The sequence below is a fragment of the Erinaceus europaeus genome, chromosome 21 (genome assembly GCF_950295315.1).
Source record: "Erinaceus europaeus chromosome 21, mEriEur2.1, whole genome shotgun sequence".
Taxonomy (NCBI): domain Eukaryota; kingdom Metazoa; phylum Chordata; class Mammalia; order Eulipotyphla; family Erinaceidae; genus Erinaceus; species Erinaceus europaeus.
Genome location: NC_080182.1, coordinates 25,699,278 through 25,719,040, shown reverse-complemented (window position 1 = coordinate 25,719,040; position 19,763 = coordinate 25,699,278). Strand labels below are relative to the sequence as shown.

Here is a 19,763-nt window from a genome sequence, read left to right as displayed (position 1 = left end):
TTCCTTAGAACTTTTTTGAAACCAATTACTACAAAGAAGTTATGACATTTTTAAAATCACTGAGGCTGGTTAGACAAATGGCATGTCTTTTGTTCTTTAGGTATCACTGAATGATGGTGGATTGTATAGCCCTTATAATTCTCGAACTGTAAGTCTCACCAAGGGGAGGAAATGACAAACGTAATGTATAGACAAAGAGTTTACTTATAAAGAAAAAAGTCATTTGGGTCGGCAAAGTAGCCTACTTGTCTCGTGAGCTGCTTTGATCTATACTCAGTCCATGTTTGAGCCTGGCCCCCACTGCATTGAAGGAAGTTTTGGTGCTATGGTTAATCTAAAGGAAAGAGGAAAGGAGGTTGGGGGAAATCGCTTAATTTACCACAAGCTGTGCTCTGTCAGCTGAATAATTGTGATTCACCCAAGCTGTAAGGAAATGTCTGCTGCACATCATGCCTTGGTGCTGTAAGGGTATATAAGTAGAGAAACCGATTTCTTGTCTACTAGTTCCTCAGGCGGAAAGTGAATGGAGTGCATCTCAGGGCATTTCCTTCCTCCCCTTGCCCTTCTGTCTTGAGCCAATGCATCTTGAGGGTTGGAGTCCTAGATCAAGTAGTGATAGTTACTTTCTCACTTGGGGAGTAGGAGGGCCTATCTAGGTCCACAAGGGCTCCTAGAGTATTCTCAGCAGGAAAAGGAACCCATCATTAAAAAATCTTTCTTCTTGGAAACTTCATAGCCATCTGAATACAGTTACTGTTCATCAAGAACAAGTTCAGCACGAAGCAGTCCTGTGGTGAGCTGTGTTGTCTGCATGTGTTCTGCAAAGTTTTAGTTGTTTCACTAATCTGTACTCAACAGAAAACTTGAGGATGTGCTGTGCTTCATTCTTGTGCATGGGCTACGGTTTTCCTTCAGTACACAAACTCCAGTACTAATTCATCCTAAGTGGTGGTTTCTGCTGTAGGGTTGTGACACAGCACACAATTTCCTAAATGATCTAGAACAGGGTCAGGAGAAGTTTTCAGAAATGTCTAGAATAGCTGCCTTGGTCTTTTCAGCAGGAAGCATGCATTGCATGGAGTGGTTATCTAGTTTTTCTCTTTTCCATTTCTGTTTTCCTGCATTGAGGCATGTCACTGTTTGTCAGTGCTTCAATCACTGCAATACAAGAAGAAATAAAACTAGTCAGCTTTTAAAAATTGTTACATAAAAACAAAACGGGAACAATTCCAATCACTTGATATTTATGGAGTATTACAATCACTTTTTTTATTTATATAAAAAAAAGTAGCTTAAAGAAAGTGCAAAATGACAGTCTCCTGACCTTTCTCCCCTACTTTCATGTTTTGTCTATTTCCCAGATGCAACCTCTTGTATGTCCTTTCAGAAATACTCTATGCATATGAGTGTCCTTTATTTAAACAGTATGCTTATGGATTCATATATGTATTGCTCCTTTACATTATTTTTATTATATGCCTTAAGATCAAAATATATTTATGTCTGTTTTTGAAATTTAATAGATTTATTTTTATTTTTTATTTTTATTTTTTATTTTTATTTTTTATTAAAGAAAGGATTAATTAACAAAACCATAGGGTAGGAGGGGTACAACTCCACAGAATTCCCGCCACCCAATCTCCATAACCCACCCCCTCCCCTGATAGCTTTCCCATTCTCTGTCTCTCTGGGAGCATGGACCCAGGGTCATTGAGGGTTGCAGAAAGTAGAAGATCTGGCTTCTGTAATTGCTTCCTCGCTGAACATGGGCGTTGACTGGTCGGTCCATACTCCCAGTCTGCCTCTCTCTTTCCCTAGTAGGATGGGTCTCTGGGGAAGCTGAGCTCCAGGACACATTGGTGGTGTCTTCAATCCAGGGAAGTCTGGCCGGCATCCTGATGACACCTGGAACCTGGTGACTGAAAAGAGAGTTAACATACAAAGCCAAACAAATTGTTGAGCAATCATGGACCCAAAGCTTGGAAAAGTGGAGAGGAAGTATTAGGGAGGTACTCACTGCAAACTCTAGTGTACTTCTGCTTTCTTACTTTGGTGCCATACTCCAAACTCAGTCAATTTCTGCTTTGCGTTTCTACTTCTTTTTTTTTTTACATGCATAACATTCCCCAGATTCCCATTTAGCAATACAACCCCCACTATTTCATTCATCATTTTTCATGGACCTGTATTCTCCCCACCCACCCACCCACCCCAGAGTCTTTTACTTTGGTGTAATACTCCAATTCCATTTCAGATTTAATAGATTTTTGTGATTTAAACATGTCCCTTATTTTTCTGTTGAATACATATTGAAAATAGTTCAAATCGTCACATTCTTTTTATTGGTAGTACGCTTTAGAAGTCACTTCCCTATTATTGAACATTTAGACTGTTGGATTGCTTCCACCACCATCCCATTTTCACTTATATGATGAATATTCTTATCCAAGTATGGTTTATTTTATATAAGTAGATGTATGAGGTAAATTACTAATGATAAATGTCAAAGTTTATACATTTATACTATGATGCATATAACCATATTGCCTACCAAATGTATTGTACTCATTTTTATATTTCCATGAGCAAGTTATGATTGTAGGAGCTATCTTTTTTATTTTTTTTCTGCATTGGGTTTATTACTAGAGCTAAATACTTGCACCATGGTTATTACACTGCTCCTGGTGGATTTTTTTTTCTTTTTTAGTGATAGAGACAAAGAGAAATAGAGGGATGAGAGGCAGGGAAGACAGAGAGAGAATGAGAATTCCAGCACTGGTGCACTACTTGTGAAGTGTAACCGCCTGAGGATGAGGACTGGGAGTTGTGACTTGTGTCCTTATCTGTTATTCTTGATAACATTAAAATTGGAGAAATTCTCTAAGTGATTTCATAGTTATCAGCATAAGTTACTTTGTGGAGTGGAAAAAGTGAGCTATGTGGGCTTTTATGTATGCACACGTGCGCGCACACAAACACACACAAGATTTCTGCTATTTCTATTGAATAAGTAGCATTTCTCAAGAATTCTATTCTTATGGTTAACAAGAAATTACAGGGGTATTTAAGGCAATAAAGAGTTTTTCATATATTGAAGACGTTTGCTTTTAACCTTCCCCACGAAGGTTAAATTCTAATTAGCAGTTTTTAGACCCAGTAGCATTTTTACTGTCTCAAGTGAGATGGCCTCTTGCAAGCAAAACTATGATAATTTAAATCAGATTTAGAACTATATCATTTTATGCTTTGTAAATGCTAATTTTAATTTATTTTATTGGATGAAAACAGCAAAATTGAAAGGGAAGGGGGAAACTGAGGAGGCAAGAGAGAGACAGCTCCAGCTCTACTTAGTGCTCATGAAGTTTGTCTGCTGGACATGGGGACCGGGCACCAGAACCCGGCCCTTGCGCATGATAATGTGTGCGTTCAACTGGGTTAGCTACCCGACCCAACTCCCAGTGCTATTGTCTTTGCAGGTTGTGGTCAGAGTTAGTATCTTGGTGATGCCAGAATAGTTTCTTAGTGATGTCATAATGGAGATAAATTACACATTACTGAAGGTGAATCTCCTAGTGCTTGTGAAATAGAAAGGGTTATGTTAAATGTACCTTTATTAGTTGCATCGGAGTGAATAAAGGAAAATAGTTTGTCCTTGCTGGTAGGATATTTTGTCTTTGACTTATATTATTTCATTTTTAAGATACTGTTTTCCCTCTCAAATTAAAACATTAAATAGACTTATTGATCCCAGTGGGATCCAGTAGGCCTAGAGGTTTAAAAATCCTGAAATCCTTAGATGGTGCTGACTAGTTTACTTATCACTCCACCTCTTTTTCTTCAGTATAACTTAAATAGAAAATAAGGTGATGTGTTCTGTGCTTTTGGAAATGATTTTTTTTTTTTAATTTTAGTGGTAATACAGTATGCCTTGAAATAGTTTTTCTGTTTAGCACAGCACAATAGTTTTGTCAAGCACTGTGCACCTACAGAGTGTTTGCATGCTTCCCAAATCAGACTTGTGTGCCTGAAATCAAGTAAGAGCTGCAGTAAAATTGCATCTTTTTCTTTGTCTACTGTTAATATCCGTAGTTTACCGATGATGACAATGCAAGCGTCGTATCTTCTGGCCGTGCCAGTCGTGGGCGAAGGGATAGTGTGGTGAGCATAGTTTGCACTCAGATACATGTGATAAGTTTGACAACTGCAACTCTATCTTGGCCATGATTACGTGACATTGATTGGAAAGTTAAATTTGTATTTAACAAAATGAGCATTTTCCTCAGTTTTAGTTCATATGATCAGTTTACCTGAAAAAAAAACAAACACATGTTCTTAAGAATCTATGTTTTTTTTAATGTGCTACTGAAGTTAATTATATATTAATAACTTATCTCTTTGGGTTTGTGCCATGTGCTAATCATTGTGCACTTGTAAGATTTTCAGTTTTTGTTGGAATTTATGCAAATAAATCTATGTGCACAGTTCGTCAAAATAGAGTTCCTGGATCAAAATGTATGCTACTACATTGTGCATGTCTCTCTCTCCTTTAAAGACTTATTTATCTACTTATTTGTTTTGCGAAAGAGAAAAGGAGAGAGAAAACCTGGACCTCACTCTGGCTTGTGCAGTGCTGGGGATCAAACTTTGGGCCTCGCGCTTAATCCATTATGTCACTTCCTGGGAAGCCGCAAAGCCCCTTAGTTATGGAGCGCAAATCATGTTGCCCTATAGAGTAATAGTTGTAGGAGCATTATATAGTTACACGAATTACATGATTTTGTATTGTTTGATAATGTTGGAAATTGTATGAAATGCTGATGACATTGTGTGTATGTGTGTGTGTGTGTTTTATTTTTTTTATTGGGGAATGAATGTTTTACATTCAATAGTAAATACAATAGTTTGTACATGCATAACATTTCTCAGTTTTCCACATAACGATACAACCCCCACTAGGTCCTCTGGCTGATGACATTTCTATTATGGTTTAGAAATGATTTGAAAATTATGTCAGTGAGGATGGTGTGTTAGCTTAGAGACAGAAATAAAGTGTTCAATATTACAAGACTAAAATTTAAGAAAAATGAAGTAGATGAGGCACTAAGGGGTAGCACAGCAGCAGAGCACAGAACTTCTTTGATTCCCTGGTTCAGTCCCTGGCACTGTCGGAACTGACCTGCGCTCTGTTCTCACTCATAAAAATAAATTAAAAAGGGAGCCGGGCGGTAGCACAGCGGGTTAAGTGCAGGTGGCACAAAGCACAAGGACCGGTGTAAGGATCCTGGTTCGAGCCCCCAGCACCCCACCTGCACGGGAGCCACTTCACAGGTGGTGAAGACTTCACAGGTCTGCAGGTGTCTTTCTCTCTCCCTCTCTGTCTTCCCCTCCTCTCTCCATTTCTCTCTGTCCTATCCAACAACAACAGTAACTCCAACAGTAAAACAACAAGGGCAGCAAAAGGGAATAAATAAATATTAAAAATTAATTTCTAAAAAAGTAATTAATTAATAAAAAAGAAGGCCATAGTGAGTCATGTGTTATGAATGACTATAAACCCAGAGGTTTTGTGGAGAAGGGCAACAAGTGTTTGTGAGATTTATTGCCAAGAACTCAGTGATTTCTTTAATACTCAGTGTGGTTCTGGTCCACTGGCATACCAAGTATTGCTAATACTCATAGCTGAATGGAAAATAACAACCATGACATCTGAATGTACCTTGGAAAGCACTGGAGTGGAAAAGCAGGAATTTAAAATGATGTTGCCTGAACTTGACCCATTTCTATAGCCCACTAGTTGTAATTAGCAATTTCTTTATTTTAACAGTGGGGATATTAATGACTATCTCTGTAGGTAGACTTACTAAGTGGATTAAGAAAATCATTGTATGTAAAATAACTCAAAATTCTGAGACAGGAGGTACTGAGGAAGTATTAGGTATATATAATTAAGTTGTATTGCTACCACTATGAATAAACATACTATTTCTTACTTGAACACTTCATACTTTAATTCTTTTTTTCTGTGTGTGTGCTTCCAGATTCCTTTCCTGGATAGAAATATTTTTAAGACAAAAAAAAAAAAAAAGAAAGAAATATTTTTAAGGCTAAAAACAGAGAGCTGAGGTGAGGAGTAGATGATGAGTGAGGTAAAATATTAAATTATTCGCAGGTGGCGCAAAGCACAAGGACCGGCATAAGGATCCTGGTTCGAGCACCTGGCTCCCCACCTGCAGGAGAGTCGCTTCACAGGCGGTGAAGCAGGTCTGCAGGTGTCTATCTTTCTCTCCTCCTCTCTGTCTTCCCCTCCTCTCTCCATTTCTCTCTGTCCTATCCAACAACAACGACAACAACAATAATAACTACAACAATAAAACAACAAGGGCAACAAAAGGGAATAAATAAATAAAATAAAGTATTTAAAAAATATTAAATTATTAAATTATTAATTGAATAAGTATTCATGGAGTACCTGTTAATATGCTAGGTACTGTTATTTATTTATTTTTACCAGAGCACTGATCAGCTCTGGTTTATGGTTGCCCCAGCGATTTGAATCTGGGACCTTTGATGCCTTGGGTATGAAGGTTTTTGCATAACCATTGTGCTGATTCCCAGACCATTAGGCACTGTTTTTAAAGTGGTGGGAAGAATGGTAAAGCTGCAGATCAGATGTCAGACTTCAAGATTACATTTTAGTGAAATGAAGTAGAAAATAAATAAGGAAGGAAAGGAACAAATCAGAGTAACGTCAGGGGCTGTAAAGAAAAAAGTGGGCCGTTGAGGGATTGGATATGTGTGTATGTGGGCACCCTTTGGGCTGGTGACTTCTGCTAGGGAGGTGACCTTTGAGCTGAGACCTGAAATGTGAGGAGCCTGCTACTTGAAGAGCTAGAAGAGCTGTTTAGGCCAGTGCCGGAGTCTAAGGTGGGAAAGGACTGGGTGCATTTGTGGAGCCTGAAAGAGGCTACTGTAATGCTCTGATGATTTTGTGTATAGTTCCTGATCTTAAGGTATATAAAAAAGAAGGAATTATAGAAATTGTGTAAAAGGTGCAGTAATTGCTCAGAAAGTAATTTTGCATTCAGCATGTATGTGTTTAGCTGTATTGATGTCTGTAATTTATAAATTTTGTGAAATATACCATTTGTATATCTCAAACATAGGTGACTTTACTGACCTTGTGGTCAGTAAGTTACCTCTAGTCCCTAGAACTCTAGTTAAGATAAATAAAGTGGAACCCAGAATTACTTCGTCTAGTAGAGAGCACGATTTGTCTGTCATGCGTACTGACCTCTAAACCACTTGAGAGCACCACCATGCACCAAGAGTTTTAATTAAGCAGGCACTATGGTGTCTCTCCTTCTCTTACTGTCTCCCTCTGTTTCTATCTGTGATTGAAAGGAAAAAGGGAGAAAAAGAATAGTTTGCCAGACACAGTGGGAGAAGCACTGCCAGGAAAATAAAACAAAAACAAACAAAAAAGGGAAATGGTGATATCATTAGGAACCCCTTTCCATTCCTTTCTCCTTCCTTCCTTCCTTCCTTCCTTCCTTCCTTCCTTCCTTCCTTCCTTCCTTTCTTTCTTTTTTTTTTTTTTTAGATTTCTTGCAGGAGTTTATTTCATTTCTTGATAGTTTACCACAGTGAGTGCTTCCTCTATATGCAATGTTTTTTTTTGTTTCTATCTTTTTCTTAACTTTTAAAGCATCTTATTCTTTTTTCTCCTGGTTAAAAGGTTTCTGCTGCTGATTATTTTAGTCGCTCCAATCGTAGGGGAAGTCTTGTCTCTGAGGTGGATGATGTCAGCATCCCAGATTTGACCAGCGTGAGTGTTCTGCATGGAGTGGTTATGATGTCTTAGTCATGTGACTAATATTTAATATAAAGTCAGGAACTTAATTTACTACCTAGAAGTATTTATTTGAACATACTAACATCAAAAATGTATATTTGCTTTGGGATGTAAATATTGAGATATTCAAAACTTTTCTATGGAAGTTATCATCCATGGGACTCAATAGTAGCTTCAGCAGGTAGGAAATCTTGTCAATTTTGTGTCACCCATTCCCTCCCCCTTTGCTTTCTTTGTTTCCCTGAATTATTCTAATGCCAGTATCACATGTCATGTACTAATAATGTTCATTCTGTGTCTCTCATTAAGATTTTCATATTTACTTTATCCTTATTATACCTAATGAAAGTGATTTTTAAAGTTATCTAATAACTGGTCCATATTTAAGTAGTCCTGCTCAGTCTTATTTTTTTTCCATTTTGTATTAGTGAATATATAGGTATATAAATTATTGGTAGACTTTGAAGATTAAACAATAAATGTACTATTTACTAAAATTTCACTAATTTACAGTAACTAGGAAGACCAGAAGTTCAATATTTGACATTGTTTTGAAGAAATATCTATCATTTGATTTCACACTTATCAAGAACTGAGTTTAGGAAAGAACTTCCAGCTGAAATTCCATGAGACATTGGTTTTAATGAAAGAAGCCTTACCAGCTACTGTCTATTTAGCTGATGAGTCCCGCTGCTTGCTTTTCTGGCACCTTTTCTCTGTTGCCAACATTAATGCTGTTTTACACATGATCACTGTTATCCTGATTATCAAATAATTTGAAGTGAATAAAAGAAAGTTAACTTTTTAAATGAAGAGCTAACTTATTTACATTAAGCACTATGAAGAATGTATTTAAAGTAGCTATTTCTAAACGACTTTTATTCTGAAAAATAATTTTAAGTATCAATTATTACAGCTTTTTGACTCTCAGATTTTGCTGTGCAATTCCCTATCTTACTCTGAGTCAGATGAAGGATCTTTATTTTTTATGTATTTTGTTTTATAATTTTTTTTTACCTCCAGGGTTATCACTGGGGCTCAGCGCCTACACTACAAATCCACTGCTCCTGGTGGACATTTTTTTCCATTCTAATGGATAGGACAGAGAGAAGAGGGGGAGATAGAGAGGGAGAGAGAAAGGCAGACACCTGCAGGCCTGCTTCACTGCTTGTGAAGCGACCCCTGAAGATGGGAAGTGGAGGCTTGAACCCTGGATCCTTACATGGGTCCTTGTGCTTGGTACTATCTGCATTTAACTGGGTGTGCTACCGCCCAGCCCCCAGATGAAGGAATCTCTACGTGCAGAGTAAGAAGACTAATCCCCGCCCCAAGTTTTTCCCTCCAAGATATTGCCTGTTTTATTAATTTGCTAGATATAGACAATTAATTTCTTTTTATTTTACTAAGGCCCTGGTCACCTCTGGCTTGTGGTGGCACCAGACATTGAACCTGGAACTTTGAAACCTCAGGCATGATCATCTTTTGTATAACCACTATGCTATCTTTTTTAAAAAGTAGATACTGTTCTTAAGTTTGGCAAAGCCTGAAATCTTCTCATATCTTTTCTCCAGAGCAGATGATTTTCTCTAATGTTTCTTTTACAGGATATGCTATAGAGCTAAGGAGGCAGCCTAATGGTTATATGAAAGTCTCAGGCTCTGAGGTCCAGGTTCAATGCTATGGTACTTATCAGAAGTGTTCTATTAGGGCTGGGTGGTGGTGCACCTGGTTGAGTGCACAGGTTACAAAAGTGTTCTATTGTATTTTAGCATTTTTTGTTAGGTAAGATGATGTCTACAGGTCCTCTTAATCAGAAAATATTTTTTCTTTGAGGAGAAACAAGTTATATTCTAAGAAATGTGTTTCATGCTGTTTTCCATAAATACTCGGTTTTAGAGATTAAAACTAAACTATAATATCAAGAGCAGAGATTGACGTAGAGGTGTGTACCACAGAAATATGAGGAAGAAGATAACTTTAACGCTACTTACCCATTATAATTTGAAGCTACAGAAGTTTTACTTTTGAGCCTTAATCATTCAAATTGGAATATAAAATTTACCCTCTTGGCGCCAGGTGGTGGCGCACTTGGTTGAGCGCACATGTTAAAATGCTCAAGGACCCAGGTTTAAGCCCCGGGTCCCCACCTGCAGGGGGAGTGCTTCACAAGTGGTGAAGCAGTGCTGCAGGTGTCTCTCTATCTCTACATATCCCCTTTCCTCTCAATTTCTCGCTACCTCTATGAAATAAATAGATAAAAAATTTACCCTCTTATATACTCTTCTTTGTGCATTCTAAGATGAAACATTACAAGCTTGTTTTTAGCTAGCTTTCAATTTCCAACTATCAAGGAAATAATTTTCTTGATTAGAGAATAGTCTATTTAATTATTTAAGAAAACAGTAATGTAATACTTGAAGGTTTTTTTTTTTTTTAGACTAACAGGCTACAGTCAGTATTACTGAGCACGTCCTAAGATCTAACTAGGAAAATAAAAATATTTCTGATTATTTTGAAGAAAGAGTGTTTTTGTATTTTAATCTTCCATTTATGTATTTATTTAGAGGGGGAGAGAAAGGTGGAGGGAAAACTAGCACATTACCCTACATCTGTTTTGCTGGGGCTCAAACTCATAACCTTACTCTGGAAGATCTTTACCTACTGCTCCACCTCACAGGCTGCTTCATCTTCCTTTTAATAGTCACTTTAAAAAACCCACGACTTATTTCTCAATATGTTTGATTTGTTTGTTGTTAAGAATCAAAATTACATTTTGCACACGGCTTCTGATTTTAACATACTACTCAAACTATTTTCATATTAACACATGTATATAAATTTTACGATGTAATTTTTATATACATTGGTAAAAAAAATTACCAATGTAAATTTTTATCTTTATCCATTAGAAGTTTTGTTGTCAGCCTTTGCCACCATGTTTTATCTTAGATCCTCAGGCTGCATTCACCTTTTTAGCTGAAAGTTTATTATCTCTACCAACCTTTTCCTGTTCTATACTGTAACATATTACATGAGATTGGATTCATCCCATCTAAAAGCTCTTTGAGGATCTGGCAGATAATTTGTGTTATCACTATGAGTATTGGTTTGCCACTGCAACATTGCTATATGGACCTTCAGGCTCTTTCGAACACTGGGGGGATTTAGAATACCAAATTTCCCTCCCTCCCTCCCTCCCTCCCTTTCTCCCTTCCTTCCTTCCTTCCTTCCAAAGAAAAGCTATATTATACACCACAGAGAAGTGAGAACTGGAGTCTCTAGTCTAGTCACTGTGTCCTAAATAACTGGACTGCGGCAAGCCTGGTCCAGGCATATTTTGCTGCCTTAACAATCTCTGAGGTTTGGCACATGATCGGTTTTGGCTTGCGACAATTGGGATCTGTCAGAAAATAGTGAAATAATATTTCAACTTTGTGATGGACTAGTTCAGTGATGCAACTTCCGAAATGTAAGATATTTTAAGTTAACTGTTAAAAATGAGTGGACTCAGGTCATTTTGTTAGGGGGGACCTGAGATAGGATTTCAGGTATCCTTTGAAGAATATTTCTGAATGCTGCTTGTTTTTCTCTTTAACTCAGTGGCAGAAAAGATTTGAAAGATGCTCTGAAGAAAATAACATGGTGAATTCAGATATAGTACTTATTATACTGTGAAGAATAACATATATTAGGCATTGTAATGACTAGTGTGAATGTGATGGAAGATGATTCTTTTTATGACAACAACTGTCAGTGTTAAAAGTATTGACATTGTTGATTTTAAAATGCTTAGTACTTTAATAAATCAAGAGCACTAAAATAAATTGCTTTTGAGAATCCTGCTGCAAGAAATAATTTTTAAAGAGGATTCAAATTATAAGAGCATTTATATCACAGACATAGAATTTATAAGGGTTAACTGAGAAAAAAAGTGTAACTGTGGGTGATGAAAAAAGGAACAAACGAATTTACAAATATGAGGAAGTTAGAGTGAAGTGATTTGAGTAGAGTCAGAACTGGTAATATTGTGTGCTTTAATCATTAACTGAGGAAAGTTTTCAAATCTCTTCTCCAGGTTGAATCGTGAAAGTTGGGCTAAGATTGGGAGTCTGGATATGTTTTGATTTAACTAAGACCAATTATGTGCTGTTTCCTCCCTAATAATAGCTGTTACAGTATATATCATGACATAATGTGAACACTGGGGTTAAATTTCTCAAAACTATTCTCTGATTCATCTCTGACCTTCAATAGTTGTTCAGCCTCCAGTGAAATCTTTCCCCTCTGAATTTCTCTTTCCTTGTTTATGAAGCAGGCTTTGGACTAAACTTTTAAGGTACTTTGAAATACTATCTAAATCAGTTTTAAAGCCTACCAGTAGTATATAAGCTAGCTCAGTTATTGTATACCCAAATAATAGGATACTCTGCGGTGTTGAAGTAAATGAGGTAAGCCTATAAGTTCAGATGGAGTATGATTTATTCATTAATTCAATAAAATTGAAGTCATTCTACATACTAGCTGCTATTGTTGATGTTAGGAATATAGAAAAGAACAGTCATAGAACTTCTGTTGGTGAAAGCAATCAGACAACAAATAAATTAGTAAATATTATGAGATTATGGAATAATAAATACTCTGAAAAAAATGAAGTGCTTTCTCTTATCTCTGTAACTCGGTAAATAGAAAAAGTAGATACAGAACATATTTGAGTTACTATTATTAATTTTTTTTAACTTCAGAGTTGGTCACCCTTGAAGAGAAAAATTCTACTTTTCAACATGTGTGCAGCATATATTACTTAAAAAAAAAAAAGCTAGCTGAATCTCAGTTCTGTAGGATGAAATAGTTTTGATGATATACATAGCATGCTAGTTCAGCCACCACTGTTGACTAGATTTATAAGTTTTATCTTGGTACCCATGTCCTAATAATGTTTATATAACAGTTTTTGACTTTTGGTTTTTATCAGGCTTTCCTTTGATTTATACAAGTTTTTTTTTTGTGTTAAAAAAACACAAAAGTCTATGTTTTTGTATAGTTTTTTTTTTAATTTGTTTTAAATACCATGAATAGAAAAACGTATCTCAAAGTCCTAAACTTTTGAGTTAGGACAGTTGTTGACTCTCTGTTGTCCTTAGGATAAGAATTAAAGTTCTTGATAACTCTGCCTTATGTCTCAATTTTTATTTTCAGTATTATTTTTCACTTAAAGATTTTAAGCATCTGTTGAACTTGGAAAACTAGAATGTCACAGCTTTTACCCTCCCAGCCTATCTCCCTGCCCAAATCAACACACTAAGTATCTTTGTTGATTTTTTTTCTTTCTTTTTTCTAGTTGGATGAAAAATCTGACAAACAGTATGCAGAAAACTACACAAGGGTGAGTATGTAAATAAATTTATAAGGGGATTTAGTTCTTAGAGTCGATTAAACTTACATTCTACTATTATTTCATTCTTTATTTTCTTCCCATTGAACTGATGAAGAGGAACTCTTCATTTGTTTCCTGTCCATGACCCCTGCATTCTTCTGAGGTTGAATCATGTGAAGCAGTGAGAAGAGAAAAGATACTATATTGAGTGCCATCTCTCAAGCTTCTGGCTCACTTGATATATATATATCAAGTATACATACATATATATATATAATACATATATATATATGTATTTTTTTTTAATTTCTTTGGGATTTGATCCTGAGAAGAAGGTAGTCATATTCCAATGAAAGTGTCTTCAGGGATGATGGTGACATACATACTCTGAGGGTTTTTGGATTTTTTTTTTTATAGGTAAATTATTCTTTTAAAATTAAAACTTCTTCAAATTTTTTTTTCTAGAAGTAATTTTAGAAAGTCATTTAGGGAAACAATTTCTTTGGTCACATTTATGCAGTAGCCCCTAAATACACACCAGTTCTGTCTAGTAGAAATCTAGCACAAGTCACAATGTAAGCCATACATCTAAGTTCCAGGTTTTTAGGAGCCACATTAAAAAAAAGTAAAAAGACAAGCAAAATAAATTTAAATAATATTTTTATTTAATCAAAATACTCAACATAATCATTATGAAAAGATAATTAATGTTACATTTAACATTCTTTTTTATTGTCACTAAGCCTTTGAAATCTTGTGTTTTACCCTTAAAGGAGTCTCTGGGTGCCAGGGATGTAGCTCAGTAGTGGAATGCATGCTCTACAAGCACAAGGCCCTGGGTTTGTTTTCTGAGGTGTGTACACACACCCACCCACACACACCCACCGACCCACCATGAATTTCACTGTGGGCTAATCATATTTCAAGTGCTCAGCCACAAGTGACAACCATCTACTGCATCTGACAGCCATGCGATCACATTAGTAAATAATAAAGATTGCAGGAAGATTGACAGTCCTTCCTCATTGTAGGAAGAACAGTCAAAATCCATAGTGATACACAGTGTTGTTCATCTGAGCTGCAAGTAGTATCTCCAACTTCATCAACCAAGTATTAGAAGACGGAAAGGCTCTAAGGAAAGATCGTAAGGGGCTGCTGGTCAACACACCAGTTACAAAGTTCTAATACTGAAAAAAAATAAAAATCTGATGTGTTCAGCTCAGCAGTTACAACATAGCAAAGGCAAAACAACTCCCAGATAGATAACTCCTTCCTTGCTGTTGAGATTCCAGTAGTGTTGGAGTGAGTGAAGCCATGCTTTAAGTGCCAAAGCCAGTCTAAATTGCCTCTAGCAATTGCTAACTTCTTGTCCACACCTTGACCCCACCACTCTGCCCTATTTTTATTTTATTCTATTTTATTTTGTTACTTTTTCTTATAGAAAAAAAATTGAGAGGGGAGGGGGGGATAGAGTGGGAGAAAGAGAGACACCTGCAGCACCACTTATGAAACTTCCCACCTGCAGGTGGGGACCAGGGGCTTGAACCTGGGTCTTTGTGCATCGAAACCTGTGCGTTCTACCAGGTGTGCCACCCCCTGCTCCTCCCCTCCTCCCAAGTTCTGTTTTCACAACAAATATTTCTTAAGAAAACAAGGACTTAGATGTGTGATATTTCTTTTTTCTCTAGCCTTCATCTCGAAATTCTGCCTCAGCAACTACTCCTCTAAGTGGAAACTCTTCGAGAAGGGGGAGCGGTGACACCAGCAGCTTAATTGATCCCGATACTTCATTAAGCGAATTGCGGGTAAACCGCAGTTTTGGTTTCTTCTTAAGAACAATGTTTAGTTTTTTTGTGGTATGCTAGCATCTTGGAGCTATTTATTTGTCATGCTCTTGTATATTGGAGCTATTTAACATTTGATGTTACTGAAAAAGGAATTTGAATTCTTTTTAAAAAATTGTTAATGCAACTCAAGGATGTGACTTGGGTATTTCAGAACCTGGCCAAAAAATATATGTTGGAGATTAGTTAATTTTAATTTTCTCCTTCCAAAAATTGATGATAAAGTCTGCTAATTTACAAATGCAAAAAAAACACTTTTACATTTATGCAAAAGACATTTTCTCAAATTTATTTGTCCATATTTTAAATGGAAAATACATCAGTGGACAAGGAACCAAGATTCTAAGAATCATTATGAGCTGTTGTGGGTTTTATTTGGCTGATTTGAATAGACTTATTTCTCAATTTTTTTCCATGATAATATTTGGGCTAGAAGAAATAGCTGAGTAATGAAGAACTGATTTTAGACCATTATTTTGTCTTTGTTCTTATTAACCCTTTCGTTTGCAAGATGGGGCCTTCCAAATGTATTTGAACATCTATTTACAGAATCTGCTGTCTGTGAAGTATGGGGGAAGGTCAAGTACTGAAAATTACATTCACTCATTCATTCATTGAGCATGTGGTCATAGAGATTTGGTCAACAACACTGAACTCCAGGAATTCACTTCTTCAGAGTGAAGACAAACAGGATACAAGCCAGTACAGCCAGGTGGTGCTGATACCATATGGCAGGAGCAAGAATAATCTTGGGGAGGAATTCAGAGAAGCATTATCTCTATTGGACTAGGAGAAGAATCTTTTCATAGGTGACAAATTCTGAGCGTAGTGTTGAAAGAAATGTAAAAATGAAGCAGACAAAGAACTCAAAGGGAGAAGGCTATCTCAGAGAGAAAATGGAGAAAACTGTAAGGTTTTCTGGACAGCAACGGTGAAAGGTGTCAGGATGGTAGGAAGAGAAGTGAATAGTGGTGGGTGGGAACAAAGGCTGATTTGGTGATTTGATAGACCAAACCACAATGCTTCTTGTAAGGCAGCCTGAAGCAACTACAGCATTTACCCTAACGACTGTGGGGCATTAAATAGAGGAATTACATGATCTGATTTGCGTTTTTAAAAATTTCTTTATTGGGTGATTAATGTTTTACAGTCAACAGTAAAATACGATAGTTCGTACATGTGTAACATTTCCCATTTTTCCACATAACAGTTCAACCCCCACTAGGTCCTCCTCTGCCATCATGTTCCCCACCCCAGAGTTTTTACTTTGATGCAGTACAACTCAAGACCAAGTTCTGCTTAGCTGGTTTACATTCTTAAAGACATCTATAAACACATGTTTGGAGGAAGCCTTCCCTCCAAAGAGAACAAGACACCCTTTGAGGTTGAGATGACCATGTCAAGACTATGATGAGAGAAAAATGTGAGAAAGTTGCTCCAAAGTAAATACAGGAGGTTAAGAGTTGGCTGATTAATAGCAGAGTGAACAAATGAGAGAGAGAAGATTAAGGTTTTTGTTTTCTCTTAAAGGCAAAATTATTATTTTCACTAGTCAGATTGAGTCAGAATATGAAGACTCAAAAAGGCAAGAGAACAACTGACAGAAAAGTCTGAGTGAGGAATGTTGGGGCTCACTTAGGATAGCTGAATTTGCTTTAGTTAAGAGGTTTCCTCCCACAGACATAGAGAACAGGTAGTAAATGAGTGAGACTGTAGCAGGTAAACAGCAGTGGTCAGGCTTATGAAATGTGGAGCCTGATAAGTAGTAGCTCTGGGGGTGCAAAGTAAAGAATAATAAACTCTTGTCTTTCTGTAGTATTTTAAATTGAGTTGAAAGTGATGTACAAGGCTTTCCAACATCAGACCTAGCTGCTGCTCCCTGCTACTTATATTTCTTCTGTGAGAGAAAATAAGTGAGTTTTTTTTTCCTTTTTTTTTTTTTTCCCCTCTTCCAGGGTTATTGCTGGGCTCGGTGCCTGCACCATGAATCCACCGCTCCTGGAGGCCATTTTTTTCCCCCTTTTGTTGCCCTTGTTGTAGCTTCGTTGTGGTTATTATTATTGCCCTTGTTGACACAATTCGTTGTTGGATAGGACAGAGAGAAATGGGGAGAGGAGGGGAAGACAGAGAAGGGGAGAGAAAGATAGACACCTGCAGACCTGCTTCACCGTCTGTGAAGCGACTCCCCTGCATGTGGGGAGCCGGGGGCTCGAACCGGGATCCTTACGCCAGTTCCTGTGCTTTGCGCCACATGCGCTTAACCCACTGCGCCACCGCCCGACCCCCTTTTTTTCCTTCTTAATCTTGGCACCTATTTCTCACTGTGCCCGCAGTAAAAAATGTCTGCTGACTAAATCAGTGAGTGAAAAACAAAAACCTGTCAGTGTAGGAAAGAAGGAGTTAAGGAAGTACAATATCAAAATGTGAATAATCAGCCTTTGATAATCCCATCTACAGTCATAGAATTAATTATACTAGGTCCATGTCACAGTTATTTCCCATCTAAATCAGGCATCCAGAATAGCTCTTATGTAGAAGGGTCAAGTACCAAAGAACCAGTATTTTTCACTTAAAATTAGACCTATTTTGAGTTTCTTATAAGGATTATAACATTTGGGACAATGCCTTTCTCCATCAAGTAAATGGTGTCATTAGGATAAACTCATTTGACTTTGTATTTAAAGTGCTTATATTTAATTTTTCTCCTCTATTTTCTCTCTAAATTAGTTGTGGTCAGTAGCCAAGTCAATGAAAGACATCTTGTTCTTATCCATTTATTACATTTTTTAAACTTCTGCATAAATCAGTAAAATTTGCTTCTTATAATTAACTGTGTGTTTTACTAATTGAAGTAATTTGTAAAGCTTGTAAATTAGTGAAATTTTATTCTCAAATTGTTTATATGATGTATAAATGTATTTAAGTTGTATGTTAAAATGTGTTACAATTTACATGCCTTTTCTTTTTTTTTTTCCCTCATATATTGCCTTACTCCTGTTTGCTAATGCTGTTTCAACAGGAGTTCAGGCCAAAATATGTAATGCTTTAGACTGATTACTCCAGAGCTCTGTAGGTCCTTCCACCATCTGACTTGTTTGATTCTTTCAGTGGTTTGAATATTGACATTTGTATACTTTTGACTTGACTCCTTTTGGTCTTGAAAATGCAGGAAAAACACATACACACACACACAAACAAAAACTCAGATTTCCATCTGAACCCTTTGAAAATTTGTTTGTACATGTCTTTATGCAATGGTTCGTTCCTATTGTCCTGCAGGATATCTATGACCTTAAGGACCAGATTCAGGATGTAGAAGGGAGATACATGCAGGGGCTTAAAGAACTAAAGGTATCAGGGCTCATTCTGCAGTCTACGCATGCTCCCTGTATGCAGAAATGTTGGTAACCGTGGCTTCACAGGTTCTGTTTAACCTCACTGCAAAGAGCTTTAACTAACAGTGCTTGTCTTTCAATCATGTGCTTAACCTGCAGTGCATAGAAAAGGGAAACTTTTAATCTCGGCTTATGTTTAATCATGTATTTTAGTTTTGGGAATGCTTAGCAGAAGTTATGATTTACAGCTTTTAGACTTTATAAATTACATGTCCTTTGTGACTTAGCTATACAAACTTGAATAAATAGGGATACTTCAAATTAGATCTTGAAATGCTTACCAGGCTATAGTAAAAAAAAAATAATAAAATATCCAGTCAGTATTAAAGGCAGGAGGAAGAAAAGTCTGAACATTGTTACAAATATTTCCTCTGAAGAAGAACCTTGAGGACTATGTTTTTGTTTTGTTTTCTCAGATTTTATTTATTCGTTTTTCCTTTAAGTCTAAAAGAATTACACAGATTCAGTGCTGTAAAGAATTTGGAGGGGGCAGGGTGGTTAAGTACACACTACCATATGCAATTGCCTAGGTTTGAGACCCTGAATTCAGGGGGCTCCCTACCCCCCTCCCCTGTCTCCCCAGTCCCTCTCCATTTATCTCTGTCTTAGCTAACAAAATAGGAACAAAAGAAAGAAAAAAAAGTGGCCACCAGGAGTGATGGATTTGTGTTACTGACACTGAGCCCCCGTGATAACCCTGATGACCAAAAAAAAAAAAACAAAAAACCATAAAAAAGAAGAATTTGGAAATAAATTTAAGGAGACCTTATTTTTTCCTAGTAGCATCAACACCAGTGTTTAATACAGATGTCTGTGTGAGGCAGACATTCTAATTGTAAGTAGCATTTGATTATCATGCATTCTTCCCCATATTTTATTGTTATGAAACCTATGTCACTCTGAAGTCTAATGTGTAATATCACAGTGTTTATTATGAAGCCTTACATGAGAAAACTAATTTTCTCTTAGCACATGTATCCCATTTGAAATAGAAATACACACCAAACCTCTTGTAAACAGTAAGCAAGACATACAAAAAGTTGACTCAATGGACGTTGTCCCAATTGGTAAAATTTACCCAGTGGACAAAGGGTAGATCTAGTGGGCAAGAAGGCTTCATAAGCTTCCCTGGCTCTGGCACAATTTGAAGTAATCAGAATGCTGACCAGGACATTCATGCAGGTGCATGTGGTTCACAAGAAACTTACGTTTAAGACCCAGCAGGACCAAAAAAACATGACAGGTCTTGTTTAGCACAGCCATGAGGGAAGCCTGGAAGCTGCTGATCTGACAGGGAG

General features: G+C 36.9%; 1 protein-coding gene across 23 annotated transcripts in view; it reads left to right on the top strand.

The window, feature by feature from the left end:
- The window catches only part of LRRFIP2 (LRR binding FLII interacting protein 2), a 122,704-nt gene that overhangs the window by 64,866 nt on the left and 38,075 nt on the right, over positions 1-19,763 (top strand). For 11 of the 23 annotated variants that reach the window (XM_060180583.1, XM_060180578.1, XM_060180586.1 and 8 more), the window contains 7 exons: positions 101-148; positions 737-793; positions 4,090-4,158; positions 7,736-7,825; positions 13,191-13,235; positions 14,915-15,031; positions 18,350-18,421. In XM_060180583.1, the coding sequence (XP_060036566.1) occupies positions 101-148; positions 737-793; positions 4,090-4,158; positions 7,736-7,825; positions 13,191-13,235; positions 14,915-15,031; positions 18,350-18,421 (498 nt within the window). The remainder of the gene's footprint in view (positions 1-100; positions 149-736; positions 794-4,089; positions 4,159-7,735; positions 7,826-13,190; positions 13,236-14,914; positions 15,032-18,349; positions 18,422-19,763) is intronic. The other 12 variants (XM_060180597.1, XM_060180584.1, XM_060180582.1 and 9 more) reach the window with 4 other exon arrangements.